Here is a 15581-nt window from a genome sequence, read left to right as displayed (position 1 = left end):
TTGTAACAAATTAATTCAGCAAACATTTCTTCTAAGCACACATTATTCTTGACTAATAATTACACAGTGCCTGCTTTTTATGATACACATCATATTGTTATTAATCTATAATCATAAGAATCATGTGAGGGAGGGTTTTAAATAGGGGTGGGGTGGGGATTCCTGCTTACAGAGACTGATGTTTTAATCTCTCTGACCCTTTCTCAGTTCTACCCCACCCCATTTACCAGTCAAAGATCTCAAAGGGAGGTCACTCTGTTTAAACGATTATATTAATGACTTTCGTCTGGAAGTATGGTTTTGCCTGGATATTTGTTTTTGTACATGTTCAGCACAAACAGGGTCTGATTTAAGTCTGAGTAAAGACCCTGTCCTCAATTTGTAATTTATTTATTTTTATTATTATTTTATTTTTTCCATTTCTTTTACATTAATGCATGTGCTGATCTTTACCTTGTGTAAGCACATGCTGAACAGGCCAATGGCACATAATTACATGTAATATAAAGTATTTATATTACATTAATATATGTACTAAAGTTCTAAAGTATTTGATTCCTAAAGCTATATCTGCGTATTTGTTTTTATATCTAGTATTATATATCTACAGAAGAACACGATGAACATTCATTCATTCATTTATTTAGCAACTGCCAAATAAGCAACTTTTGCAATCCCATCAAGTACATGGCTCTGCTGTGTAAACAATTCAAGCACATGAGACTGTACATTTCTCATCCCGCCAAGGCTCTGGCCTCATCCGCATGTTCTTCATGCTTGACTTATGTTATTACACTGCACGGATTGGGCCAGATTAAGGCTCTAATCTTCAGGCGGGTGATTAAGTCTCTGAGATGCTGATCTGTTGTTTGTAGCTCCACGCTGGAGCATAGGAGCCGGCGCTGTAGAAAGGGCCTGCGCATGATTATGTCTGACAAGGCCAGAACAGCATTTGTGTCTTGTCGGCACAGTGGTGGGTGGTGGAATTGTGCTAATACGCAACATGTTCCACTGCTCTTACATGGTGCTCATTTGGGGAGCGCACAGCTGCGCACTTTAGACGAGCTTTTAGGACATCTTCACATGTTAGTGATTAATCTGCGGAGACATTATTGTAATGTGTTGTTGTTTCTAATCCCTTCCAAGAAGTTGCTGTTATGTGCAAACGCTAGTCCAGGTTAATCAGAATGTCTTTTGGGGTGATCTTGTTAAAGACTGGTCATAGATTAGGGTGGACATCTTTTTCTCTCTGTTTAAAAGCTTAACATTTATATTCAAACACAAAGCTGTTTTTTTTTTTATTTCTAAATTATAAAAAATAATAAGATATGGCATTTTTAAATCACCAAAAACCCCAAAAAACTACCTGTTGAAGATGTGATGTGGTGTGAAGAAAGCAAATAAAATAATAAAAAAAGAAAACTGTGATTTGTGAATTGTCTTTGGCCTTTCTGAACACATTTAACATAAGGCTTATTTTTGGCCAGGTAAAATGTAACTGCATTTGTGGTTATAACTATGTACAGCAGAGTTGACTAAGGTTTACCAAATCTTCAGCTTTTGTGTTTATATCTGTTATAGATGAGTGGCAACTCGTGATGCTTTGCCAACTGAGATGTCAAAGATTGTTTATTCTAAGATCAGCTTAGATTTGAACCCCTGCTATTAATACGCTGATATTTTTTAAAGTTTTCTTCAGTGCTTTAATTAATTTATCTAGTATATAGTGTAGACAGTCAAATGTCCAAATCCCTTCCTGTGTTTCTTTGATAAATATTGTTTTTAATTATTTCAATAATAGTCTCATTATTTTGTTTGTAAAGTGGTGATACTTAGCCAAATTTTGCTCCTAAAAAATAAGGTCTGAAAATCATGATTACAGTCATTTGGGGATATTACCTTTTTCAAATCCCTTTATTATTTAATTATTTATTGAAGTCAGGTAAGATGATGCTAGTTTTATATGACAGTGACTTGTCATTTCCTTTACAGAAAGTGCTTTCAGACTGCTCATTTCTACATAGAGGACAGCGCTTCCCCTAGAGTCATATCCACCTCTTCCGCTCATCTGTTGAGTTGCACAGGTAAATCTTATCACATTCACATCTATCCTATTGATTGGAAAACAGCATGTTATGCTCCTTCACCATAGGTAATTGTGCATCTAAATAAGTGTCACTGAAGAATTCATGCTGTCATCTCTATAGTTTGTGACATCTTCTGCAGGAATGTGTTTTTATTGTGTCCCTCCTCCCTGACTTCAGCAAACCTGATTATGCAACAAGGCTCAGAGACCTGGGCCCTGTCTCATGTTTCAGCCTTGCAAATGCAAACATAGTTAACTTCATCTGTTAACTGCAGTTTTGATACTTAAACTGTGATTAATCCTTGTTTCCATGCACATGAAATGTATAATTTACATCAATCAAACCACTGTGTGAAACATGACAAATGTTGATTGTTTTTGGTGAATTTTAAAAAATTGCTGCTGCATTATTGCTTTTTACTCTTTATATCTACATTGTATGATTTGTTTAATCTGCTGAAACAAGTATTAGATATGAAGTACCTCCATGGAACTTGCAATCACTCACTCATTTTCTGACATACTCACACTTTTAGGAACTGCTTCACAGGGGGTGCTATTTAGTTCCTTATGTCAAATACACCCATTTTGTTCAAGTCAGGTAGATCTTTCTCTCAGACATACAAAATGCATTATGAAATAATGTTCGTCCTGGACTTAAAGTGCTAAGTGCCTACATGCATAAATAAATGCATCTATGTAGGACCTACACATATCACCAAGAAAAGTGATTAGAAAAGGCCAGAGAGATCAGCTTCTGTTGGCAGGTTGTCTGTGATTTGTCCAAAAGCTGTTTATGATCCATAATCCTGAACTTAATCTCCCCAAGGCAAGGTAGGCCTGCAGGAAAGTTGACATATTTTAGACTGGTAAACCATTAGAAAAAATGGGTTTATATCAATCTACATTTAAAATCATCTCGCTGAGCAATACTGTAAATCATGTTTTATGAGACAGGCCCCTGGTAAATTGCAGTTGCTTTCAGGTTTGTTAGCTTGGTTTTGAGATCTAGTATTCAGGTTTACCTTTATAAAAAACATGATGCACCAAACATATTATGCTCTAAAATGGTCCTCCATGTTTGTTCTTCATGAAATGAATATATCATGTTTCAACATTCAGCATTATAAAAAAAAATAATGAGATTTTTGAGCTGTTTACTCTCTAACCTTGCAGATGAGCATGAGCCACTTTCAGTGAAGCAGTTTGTGCAGCATGTCGCAGAACTGCACAAAAACAACTCTTTCTCCAGAGAGTTTGAAGTATGTTCTCTGTAACTATTTTTCATCTATATTTTATCAGATGTAGAACACTGTTTAGATATTTTCTCATCTTGAGCAGCGGCACATGAAAGGAGAGCTTTGTGATAAAAAAGTCATAGACTCATTTGCAGATATTTTATGAGATCTCTCAGATGTTGGCTGACCATTGTTTTGCACTCCCCGCTCCACCAAATACTCATGTAATACAGATTGACAGAATACACTTTGATCTTTTAGTTAGTGCAGGCCCAGTTGTCCTGTCCATATTCAGTCATGTGTGAACATAAGCTGTAAATAACTTTTTGAAATGAATAATTAAACCACTCATATGTACACGCTTGATTTTGACACTCATGGCAACATTCCACTCAGATGCACACAGTAATACACATGTAGACAATTAGAGCTTAATTAGCATTTATTAGTGTTGAATTGGAACTACCTACACTACTGAGATTCAATTATTTGCTCTTAATTAGAAAATGAACAATAAATTAGTTATGCTTCCATTTAAAAATGTGATTCCACTGGCTTCCTTGCAAATGAGTTTTAATAACAACAGACAGAAAGTGCTGTGACTTTTTTTTGGCACTCAGTACTACCTTAGTCCTCATGCCTACGATTGCTTGAGAAAATTCTGAGGCATCTATACTGACATTATGAGGGATTTTATTATTGCTTTTATGGCATTTGTTCTTTGCTCATTTCCACTTTTACTTCTACTTTGATGTTAAACTTTACAGTATATGGTTGCCATATTGTGTGTAAAAGCATGTTTTGTAAGCAGTGCACAATGTCAAAGTGTTTGGCCTCTCCACACCTTAGCAGCCTGTTTTCAATCAATACACCATTCTCAGTGTCCTTAATGTCAGTTACACTTTGCCTGCAATTTTACACCTTAAAGCATATGTTGAAAAGTTTGTTTACATCCTTTACAATTAGTGAATTTAGCAGATTTCAGGTAGTTGACAGATGTTCAACAGCTTATATAGTCTCCATGAAATGTATACCCTGGAACAGGTGCACAAGCCTAAGGTCACTATGATCAATTCCAACTGTGGACTAGAGGGATATGAAGCCCTATCACCTTTAAGGTGGTTGCAAATAGGAACAAACTGCCTACTGCATTTAAATACCCACCCATGAAGTTATCTGAATGAGCATGTGTCCACAAGCTTTTGGCCAACAAACATATATTTTAAACAAATATTTGGCTTGTTTGTGGCATTGGCTTACATCATTGTGACCTCATTACAAAGTAATCCACATATTGGACACTTAGTATTAAGATATTAAGGACACTGGAATGAATCTCAAATTTGTCCATTTATAAGTCCATTACTGAGTTCTCCATCTCAGATCCACACAGTGCATGAGGCATGTTCTGTATGTGTTCTGCCAGTAGCTTTTTGCTGTGTTCTGTCTTTTTTGTTTTGGTTTGTTTGTAATGTGTTTGTGCACCGTGTGTCAAGTAAATTTATTGCTGTGCTTTCTGCATTCTCACTCCCCTAATTAGATTATTAAAGAATATTTTGAGGTAAGCCATATCTCCCATTTTGATTTCTATTTATCAAAATACCTTTTGATATCTGTAGCATGCATTGTTTATACCACTCATCCACCAATGTGTATGCGCCTGTTTTGCGAGAGAGACTTTGCCTGTGGTTTTGAACCCAGACTTTCCGCAGTGAATATAATGTATGTCTGTGTATTTACAGGAGGTTCAGGCATGTACTGTGGATCTTGGAACTACAACCGATAGCTCTAACCACCCTGACAACAAGAGCAAGAACAGATATATCAACATTTTAGCCTGTATGTAACACAAGACACAAAAGATATGCCGTTAACAACAAAACATATTCCTACCCATGCCAGTTTTTATTGATATAGATTTATTTTATATTTGATTTATTTCCACATATATGTTTCTTCTGAGTGGAAATCACAAAATCAAGTGACAAAAGATGACAAGGCACTGTGTTAAAGATGCTAAATCATCATCATCATATTTTCCACATAATCCTTTTCATGGTCACAGTTAGGGAGAAAATTGTATGTTTTTTAGCTATTAAAAAAGCCATAAGAAAATAAAAACATTCAGTTGTGCATTGTGACAGTTCACAAGATGGGGAAAGGCTATAAAGCCATATTCAAACTTTTTCAAGTGCCAGTGGCCAAAGTGTGAAACATAACCTAAAAGTACAAGGGGTTCAACTCATGGTAGAAAGCTAAAACAGGCACTGGCATGTACAATAGTTTAAGAGGCCGAGTAAAATCCAAAGATTACCATCAAGGCCATTCTAATGAATCTGAACAGTTGTGGTTCAGACATCTCAAGGCAGACACTCCAGTAGACACTGTACTAGAAAGGTTTTCACAGACACCAGCCAAAAAAGACCAAGCTGTTTTCCAGCCAATGTGCTAGGCAACTGTGTCACACTAAAGGACATCATGAGAAAAAAGGACTACATTAACATTCTGGAGCAAAATATGTCCTTGGGCAGCCTAAGACCCTCTATCAAGACAATAATCTGAAGGCTACAATCTAAATGTTCAATATAAAGAAAACAAAAGTAATATTTTGGTGTGGCCAGGAGTCCAGTCCTGAGTCAAATGTGAATCTTTGGAGAGAACCTCAAGACCGCAGTGGTGGCTAGGAAGCTTTCCAATCTCAAAGAGATCATCATATACGATTTGTCCAAATCCTCAGTGCAGGCATGCAAAAAATTTGTTTTCAAAGCAATTTTAAAAAAATGTATCATTTTTGAGTTATTTTTCCATTTATAGCTCTAGCACAACGTCTTACCATTTTCACTCACTTCCTTATGTTATTTCCAACCAGAAGAAACATATTGATCTTTCAGCAGTCAGAGATCATCCTGTAAAGTTAGAGGATGAGAAAAATGAACATCAACCAGGTTCTTAGACTGAACTCAGGGTTGTTACAAGATGCCAATGTGTGTTGAATTAAATGATTAATTAATTAAAAGTTGTTAAAATTGGTTGCATGTTTCATTTCAGATGACCACAGCCGAGTCAGACTCTCACCACAAACTGACAAAGATGGAAAGAATGAAGGTGACTATATCAATGCCAACTATGTGGATGTAAGTATTGCTTCCTGTTCAGGTCTGCTGCTAAATGTTTTTAAAGGAAGACCAAACAGCCCAAATGCTGTTATTTGTTAATCAGTTGAAGATAACAAGCTCAGATTTGTATTATTTTGATACCAGTATATTTCTTTTAATTAGAATCTAAACTAACTTATAAAACTAAGATATTTCAGTTAATGTGAACCTCGTGGGCTGGGCTGAGAGAATCTAACTCAGAAAAATGACTGTCTTTACTTAATGAAGGGATAGAACTTACAGTAGTTCATATAGTATTTAGGATTCAAGAAAATTCTCAGTTCTTCAATAATCTCAGATTCCAGAATCAAAGACACTTCAAAACTTAATTTTTCAACTGTTTATTAAAATGATTGCATTGTTCATTAATATATTTTGAGGCTCTAGTAACTATATAAAACCTGAGTTTTTTTGCCTCTTAAATGATATAGGTTCTCTCTCTCTCTCTCTCTCTCCCTCCTTTGCCCACACAGGGCTTTAATAAACCGCGAGCCTACATAGCGGCTCAGGGCCCTCTGAAGTCGAGCACAGTGGACTTCTGGAGGATGGTGTGGGAGCAGAATGTGGGAGTGATCATCATGATCACAAACCTGGTGGAGAAAGGAAGAGTGAGCCATCTTGTCATCGTCTCTAAGCATTCCTACACACACTCAACATGTCAATATGTTCACCATGCACAGTCTGTTAAAGAAGCAGTCCAAGAAGTGTACTGGTTCATACAGTCTTCATGCCAGTTTAAATGATTTTAAAACCTACGCTAATGAGATATATATAAAAATATATATATAAAAAATTTTTTGCTTTTGAATGCTTTACTTTTTTGATAGCACATATTTTATTCTCTGTTACAGAAAAAATGTGACCAGTATTGGCCCTTGGAGAACCAAGAAGAATATGGCTGTTTCCTTGTGACTGTTAAGAGCACTGAGGTTATGGCCTATTACACCAGGAGAATCTTCACCATTAGAAACACACGTATAAAGAAGGTATGGTAATGTATAATTTTTTTCTTTTTCTTTTTGATTTATCATAAGCTTTTCTGTTCCAATTATAGGTAAGATATAGTTGTCATATGAAAACGTTCTTTACATTTTTTACACCATTTGAAAATAGCTGTCCTTGACAATATATGAACATTTCATGATAAGTGGACAAGTAGAAAATTCCAAAATTGCTTTGACACGTCCTGCATTTACATTTATGTTGTAAAATTTAAAGGGGATATATTAAGAATTTAAAAAAAACTAACACATTAATTTGGGGATCTGGACCTCCTATCAACCCACAAACTGTGAAATAAAACAACCCAGTCCGTTTTTTGTTGCCTGCACAAGCCTGAAAACATGGGACAAAACAGGTGGTTTTGATTTTGTGCTGCTTCTCATAGAGTGCAGAATTGTTAAGCCTTTTTTGTCTAAATCGCTAATCATAGCACCTGTGTTGTATTTGAGAGCACAAAAGACTGAGTTTAACAGAAAAATGGAACAATGAGCAAAGATCTGGGCTCATTGGTAGTTTTTTCTGATAAACACTGCTTTTGTGCTCTCACATACAACACAGGTCCCAACCTGTCCATTGTTCTGAACAGGGATGTTTAGAGAGGGGGAGAATGGTGCTGCGTTGATTGATCCTTGTGGTATTTTGACCAGAGCATCTCATAAACTGTGTTAAATTGTAGAAATGGAGTATAACATTTTTATTTTTTTAATTAGTTTTCTCTAATGAAGTCACCATTTCAGAGGTACAGTGTTTTGAAGGAGTTAATATAAATATCAGCAGCTCCAACTGAAATTTAACACTATTAATATTAATAAAATAATCTTCTGTAATGATGCGCTGTGCTTTGGATCATTATTTGTTTCATTTTATCCTGTTTCTTTTTTATGTCCTCTCAGGGTTCTCAGAAGGGTCATGCTAATGAGAGAACTGTAAATCAGTTCCACTACACACAGTGGCCGGATATGGGTGTGCCCGAGTATGTGCTGCCTGTGCTCTCTTTCATCCAAAGATCCTCCAGAGCCAGGACAGAAAACACAGGGCCTGTGGTGGTACACTGCAGGTAGGACTGCTGAGAGGCTCTTAAACTAACTTAGACCCCTAAAATTAACTAAAGTCTTTTTTGTTACCTCTAAAAATGTAGATAAATTATTATTCTAATAATTATTTACATGATTAAAAATGGAATATTTACCATAAATTATTCAAGAAATACTATGAAACTAATAAGTACTCAATGCAGTGTTGGGAGTGGGTCTTTATATATAGGCCTTTAGAATTAAACATTTTTAACCTGAAAATGAGGTTCATTCTTAAAGTTCCCATGTGAATTCAGATGTTCCGTTCAGTATAGGACCTCAAAAACATAAAATACTTTAATATCATTGTACATGTTTCTGTAATCATTTGTATGCTCTCTCTTTCTCTCTCTGTTGGTCTCTCTTTGTCTCTCCCCGCCCCCCTCACTCTCTCTGGTTGTGTGTGTGTGTTTATGTCTGTAGTGCTGGTGTGGGGAGAACAGGTACCTACATTGTGCTGGACAGTATGATGAAACAGATAAGAGAGCAGGGTTTAGTGAACATCATGGGCTTCCTCAAACACATCCGCACACAGAGAAATTATCTTGTGCAAACTGAGGTAAAGTTCAAGTTCCAGTGTGCTAATATCTGCGTACAGTGTAATAATACCTCCAGACAGAGCAGTTGTGTTTGGATCTGCTGAATGTACTGAATCATGATTACGTTTTTTGTCTATTTGCATTGTTTGTGAAACTTTTACCTTAGTTGTACTCCCTTTAAGCTACTTGCTCTTTCATTGTTTGTAAAATCAATTATAACCTTTAATAACTATTGCGATGAATATTTGTTTGACCAGAGGTCTTCAAATCCAGACCTGTGATCCAGGTTCCAGGTGGGATTTTACAATGACTGGAGGCTATGACCCTGTACTTGGCTAGGCTGGTACATTAGCAGTTACAGCTGCAATGTCATACCAGTCGGCCACTTAAAATTTCCAGCCTGGAACCTTGATCCAAGATCCGGATTTGAAGACCATATGAAGTCTAGTAAACACACTTCTCACTGGTGAATTTAGTCATTTTTGTAATTACCTGCCTGTTCTTCTGCAGGAACAGTACGTCTTCATCCATGATGTATTGGTGGAGGCCATTCTGAGTAAAGACACAGAGGTGCCAACCAGCCGTATACATAATTATGTTAATGACCTGCTGACCACCGGACCTTCATGTAGGACACGCCTAGAAAAGCAGTTTAAGGTATGAAAAAGTCAGTGTACAACAGAATTAAATTTTTATCTTTAGTTCAGTGATGATTTTTGCTTCTTGCTGTTGTAGCTGCTGAGTCAGTCCTGTGCCAAGCAGTGTGATTACTCTGCTGCTTTGAAAGAGTGCAACAGAGAGAAGAACAGGAGCTCCTCCTTGATACCTGGTGAGTGCTGTGAGGGTAGTGGTAGAAGTCTAGCAGAAACGTGTGTGTAGGTTTTATACAGGCTCTTTTTTAGATGGGCATGAGAGAGTGTAGTGGTATATAGGTATGTAAACAATAGTAGATTAATTTATTCATTCATTATCGTTCATTTGGACTGTGGGTGGAAACCGAAGCACCTGGAGGAAACTCACGCAGACACAGGGAGAACACACCAACTCCTCACAGACAGTCACCCGGAGCAGGACTTAAACTCACAACCTCCAGGTCCCTGGAGCTGTGTGACAGCGACACCACCTGCTGCACCACCATGCCACCAACAATAGAATAGAATAAAAATTAATATAAACACACAGAAAATATCAAAAACTTTAATAGCAACAGTAATAATAACATTTCTGATGACCACAGTGGTCCTCTTTCTGAGCTAGTCCCCCCGATATCATGGAATCTTGTATATTCCATTTGCTCTCTTTTATGTTTTTTCTTGTGATAATAAACTCTCATTATGGTCTGTTTTAGTGGAGAGATCCAGAGTGTGTTTGTCAACGTCAGCAGAAGAGACCTCAGACTACATCAACGCTTCTTATATTATGGTGAAACCTTTTTACAATTATATTTTTTGACTTTTTTCTAAATTAAATACTATGGACTTGTGCTCATTGTGATGCCTTCTGGAAATGAACTTGATATGTAGGGTTATCGGCAAAGCAAGGAGTACATCATTACCCAGAATCCTCTGCCCAGTACAGTGAAGGATATGTGGAGGATGATTTGGGACCACAATGTCCAGATCATTGTATCATTTCCTGATACAAGCAGCTTGGTGGGTAGCCTGCTTCTGCTGTAGTTTCTTAATTTATTTTTTAATTTAGTTTTTTGATCAGTTTACTTTCCTGCTATTTTATGCTTGTATTTTAATGCACATGCTTGATTTGTTTATCCTTACAGCAGCTTTTAGTGTGACTCTAAACACGTAAACATTTTCATTTCCAATCCTTTTGACAGACTTGTCAATGTTTTACTATGTTGGATGCAGTCTGTCACTCATACAATTTTTTTTTCTTCTCTCAGACAGAGGAGACTGAACCAATGATCTTCTGGCCAAAAAGAGATCAGCCAATCAGCTATAAGATGTTCACTGTGTCCTTAAGCGAGGAGGAGCATGTGTGTCTGTCTAATGAGGACATATTGATTGTACAAGATTACATTGTACAAGCTACTCAGGTAAGAGCTTCAACAGTGCATCCATTAGCCCGCTCTAGTGAAAGAAACCTAATACAATACATTGTTTTAATAAGAATTGTCAGATTTATCGAGTATACCACTTCTAATTATTATGGAGATTGTCTTCTCTGATGCATGACTGAATATGTTTGGGATTCTTTGGGAGTTGGAATGTGTTTGTTATCCAGATCTATTCATCCTGCATCAGTCCCGGATCTCAGTATTCCTGTGGCGGAATGCAGGCAAATCCGCACAATAATATACCAGAATCTATTACTCTGAACCTTTACAGACACCTGTCATTTTATCCACAGTCAAGGGTATTGTTTGGCAGTTTGTCCCGCTTTGCTGCAGGAACGTTTCTCAGAAAAGTGTATAAACTTGTGAGATATTTGGCCCTCTGGTCACATGTGGCCCTTCACTCACCAGTATTTGCCTGAATTGTATTGGCTGTATATTTAGGCAATATGTAAGAGTCATTGGTTGTTATGCAAATAAACTGAGTTCGTATTAAATAAATCCAGTCAGCTGCAAGAAACGTGCAGATTTGTCCAATGGCAGCATCTCTGGCATCTAGGTTTAGTTTGCAAAATGGCTAAGTGACGGGGAGCCCATGATGAAAACAAAGAGTTGTTTATTTTGTGGAGAAGCCCTCACTGTTCTCAAGGAATTCAATATTGAAAGACACTGTACCACCAGACACACACATTATGCTGGTCTATGAGAAAGTATGAGCAGAGAAACTGAAGGTAATCAACAATAAGTTGACTGCACAGCAAGCCTTTTTAAGCAGCAAAAAAGTATCTGGACATTGTGAGAGATGAAAGTTATGCAGTCAATAAATATATTGCCAAAAGAGGCCTTTTTCTGAGAGCAGGTTTATGAAGGAATACTATGTCTATGTTAGATGTCAGTGAATTCTGAATATGTATGCAGAGACCAGTTCCAAATAGCTGGACTTGCTTTAGAGGAACACATGGCTGTTAAAAAGACTGTGAGTACAGCCTGGTAAACACTGAACATGCCTCAGCCCGACACATCTGTTCTCTTTCACAAACCTAACACGTCTCCATCTGTATCTGCAATTAGCGTAGCATATATGGCACACATACACGCTTATCAGTAGTGACCACAGGGCACACATGCATATTCACACACACACACACACACACACACACACACACACACACACAGAGCGACACACACACAAAGAGGTTGTCAAATGCTCTATTGTATATTCTCTTTTGCTTCATAATGTTAAAATCTCATTCCCTCACTCTCTCTCTCTCTCTCTCTCTCTCTCTCTCTCTCTCTCTTTCTCTCTCTCTCTATTTCAAGGATGACTATGTTCTGGAAGTGAGACACTATCGTGCCCCTCGCTGGCCAAACCCAGACAGCCCTATCAGTAACACATTTGAGCTGATCAGCGTAGTTAGGGGAGAGCGGGGCTCTAAAGAGGGACCCATTGTCGTACACGATGAGTAAGATCAACAGAGTGATTTTTTTTCTTGGCTCAGAGGACGTTTTACTTTGTTACAAACCATTTGTTTTTGTTTGTATTGAAAGGATCAGCTCCTAATGCTGTTGGTAATCCTGTGTACAGTAATCCTGTGTAGTAGAAGTGACAAATACAATGACTTTAGTGTAGCTACAGAGTTCTAACCAGCAGATTATAATCATATTTTATTTTATTATATTTTTTTACATATTTTAAGTTTTGTTTACAGCCTCATTCTCTTTCCAGTCATAAATGTACGTGTAAATATAAATAAGGCTGCTTTAGTCTGTTTCACCTAAGAAAGTATGAAAATCAGCACTTTATGTTTATGTAGGTTTACGTCAGTTTTTAAGAAAGATACGTGTGATTCTGCCTTGTAAACAATAACCAACAGTAAAGTGTTACCATGCTTTTTGCTGTGGTGATTACAGAAACAGTTTAATTACTACTGTAGCCCAAATCTAGAGGTCCAATGCTGTTAGTGTGTGTGTGTGTGTGTGCAGGTATGGAGGGGTGACAGCTGGGACTTTCTGCGCACTCTACACTCTACTTCAGCAGCTGGAGGCTGAGCGCTGTGTGGACGTTTACCTGGTGGCCAAGATGACCAACTTCATGAGGCCAGGAGTCTTCACAGACAGTGTACACCTCTCTTTCCTACTATAAGCCAAAAGAATGAAATCATTCTAATACATCTGATCCTGTGACATGACATTTTTGTAGGAATCAAATGACAAAATATCTGTGTTGATTTCTGTGACAGGAGCAATATCAGTTCCTGTATAAATCCATCTTGAGTCTTGTCGGGACCCAAGAAGATGAGAAGGCGCTCCAGTCCTCCGACAACAACGGCACAGTCCCAGGAGACCCCAGTGCCGCAGAGAGTCTGGAATCCCTTGTGTAACCATAGCAACCAGCATACACAGCTCATATGGACACTCCCTTTTCCCTGCTGCTCCACTGTTTTTCTCTCTGTTTCTTCTCCACCTTTATATGACACTCTGCTTTACCGGTCATGGTGCGATCCTGGAACTCAGAATGTGTGCCTTTGTACATTCACTCATTTTCTTTACCCACTTTTATACTGTTTAATGTAGACTAATGTAGTCTATGTCTCTGCCACTTCCTGCTAACCCTCTACTAATTTCCTTCCATAGTATTTCATATTTATTGGCATTATGTCTCATTTAAAGGGAAGAAAATCACTTTATAATAAGACATATTTTATTATTAGTTTATATTTTGTAGTAACCAAATGCCACATTATTTTCCACACGGATGTAAATATTAAAAAGTGGCAATTTTTTCTCAATCACACTTTTCAGACAAAGTCATGGAATAATATTCTAATGTGTAAATAATATTATAGCAAACCAAGTCAATGGACCAAATTTCTATTTATAAGATTAGATTTTTATATTTTACTACTGTAGCGCTTTACGCTGTATGTACGAATGCACTCTAATTATCTAGTCAAAAGATTGTTCTGATATTTCTGAAATTGTACCCAGTGTTTTGTACCATCATTGACTTAACATAAATTGTGATTTACTGACACTCTTTAGCTGTACATAGGAAACGTTTCTGCTACATGTAGGATTAAACCCATCGCAAATAAATCCAAATAAGCAGGAGTTATTGGTTTTGCACTACAGCTGTCTTTGTTTTAATTTAAATTTTATTATTTTTTTTTTATTTGTTTTCCACCATTTTAATGTGCAGTGGAGCATTTTCCTGGCATATTTGTGAAGGTGTTTAGAATGTTCAGTGAAACCTGAACCCATTGAATTCTTCAATTTATCACTTGAACAGTGGAAATGTTTTAACATGTCCTAAGAATTGACGTGCCATTCCACCTCTGATTTCTCTTTTAAAATGTCCCACAAAATCGCTAATGATTCTGTTTTATAAATCCTGCAACTTTCTGGCCTGTTTGCCCTGAGGACAGACTCGTCTTGGTGACAGACCAAGTGGCTTGGCGCGGAACATTGTTTAATTCTGCACGTGTCTCACTTCACTTCTCTTCTGTTAATGCTATCAATGGGGTCACGCTAACTATCACGCCTCAAATCAATGTCGTCTGATTTAGCAAAAATAAAGTGAAAAAAGGGTTGTTTTTTCCAATTAACTTCCACAAAGCCCTCACCTCAGCCCTGGCTTAACCCAGTACCTTATAACCCCTTTAAATCATAATGATCACAGCAAGACTCTTCTTAAGGGGCCCTGCACTGCTTCTAAGCCATTACTCAGACTGTACTTAAAGAAAGAAGGAAGGGGCAGCTTTTTGAAAACAATTACAGCATTAAGACTAGGAGTTTTGCTTTGATGAACAAGACGACAACTATATGGAGTTATGGCATAATCCGTTTCAAGAATCACTCCATAATTATTTCTGTGTTCTAATCCAGTCTAAGACGCAAAAGGTTATGCGCATTTGCAGGGAAATATAGGTCAAATGGCCAGACACCGTCTTGACCACACAGTGTATCGTTACCCTAATTTGCATTTTTGACTTAATAATTACAAACCCAATTATCCTGAGCTTGGTGGCCTACTTAAGATGACTCACCAAGTGGTCCGCACCGTTGAAAACAAAACTGATCTGTGGTCATCCAAAGCTTTATATAAGATTATAGCAGCAGTATATATAATTTTGTATGGCCGGTGATATGTTAAAAGTAAAATTATTTTTAATAAAGCAGTATAACTATATTATAAATGAATTGACAATACAGAAAATTGTTGGTATATAATAAAATTGTTTTAGAATATGAATAATATGCAAAACAATTATATAGAATTATTTAAGCAGCTTGGCTTAACCACTATTATGATTAACAATATAAAAAAGTCAGTTTTCCAAACTTCCATATCTAATAATCTGACTGTTCATGTCAAGACATAGATTCACATAGATCTTTGCTTTTTTTTCAGAACTCT

The 15581-nt window shown here is 37.1% G+C and overlaps 1 protein-coding gene across 4 annotated transcripts in view; it reads left to right on the top strand.

Moving 5' to 3' along the window:
• Positions 1-14726, top strand: part of ptprz1a (protein tyrosine phosphatase receptor type Z1a) — a 55927-nt gene extending 41201 nt beyond the window's left edge. For 3 of the 4 annotated variants that reach the window (XM_066668185.1, XM_066668184.1, XM_066668182.1), the window contains 17 exons: positions 1993-2084; positions 3263-3348; positions 4865-4885; positions 5067-5163; positions 6373-6458; positions 6953-7087; positions 7331-7465; positions 8375-8538; positions 8978-9113; positions 9604-9750; positions 9829-9922; positions 10442-10515; positions 10617-10745; positions 10994-11146; positions 12485-12627; positions 13148-13283; positions 13405-14726. In XM_066668185.1, coding sequence (XP_066524282.1) covers positions 1993-2084; positions 3263-3348; positions 4865-4885; positions 5067-5163; positions 6373-6458; positions 6953-7087; positions 7331-7465; positions 8375-8538; positions 8978-9113; positions 9604-9750; positions 9829-9922; positions 10442-10515; positions 10617-10745; positions 10994-11146; positions 12485-12627; positions 13148-13283; positions 13405-13545 — 1969 coding nt within the window. In that variant the 3' untranslated portion in view covers positions 13546-14726. The remainder of the gene's footprint in view (positions 1-1992; positions 2085-3262; positions 3349-4864; positions 4886-5066; positions 5164-6372; positions 6459-6952; positions 7088-7330; positions 7466-8374; positions 8539-8977; positions 9114-9603; positions 9751-9828; positions 9923-10441; positions 10516-10616; positions 10746-10993; positions 11147-12484; positions 12628-13147; positions 13284-13404) is intronic. The other variant, XM_066668183.1, reaches the window with a different exon arrangement.
• Positions 14727-15581: the final 855 nt, after the last annotated feature.

Source organism: Hoplias malabaricus, chromosome 4, assembly GCF_029633855.1.
Source record: "Hoplias malabaricus isolate fHopMal1 chromosome 4, fHopMal1.hap1, whole genome shotgun sequence".
Lineage (NCBI taxonomy): Eukaryota > Metazoa > Chordata > Actinopteri > Characiformes > Erythrinidae > Hoplias > Hoplias malabaricus.
The sequence above is the reverse complement of the archived record's forward strand: the minus strand, read 5'-3'. Positions and strand labels throughout refer to the sequence as shown.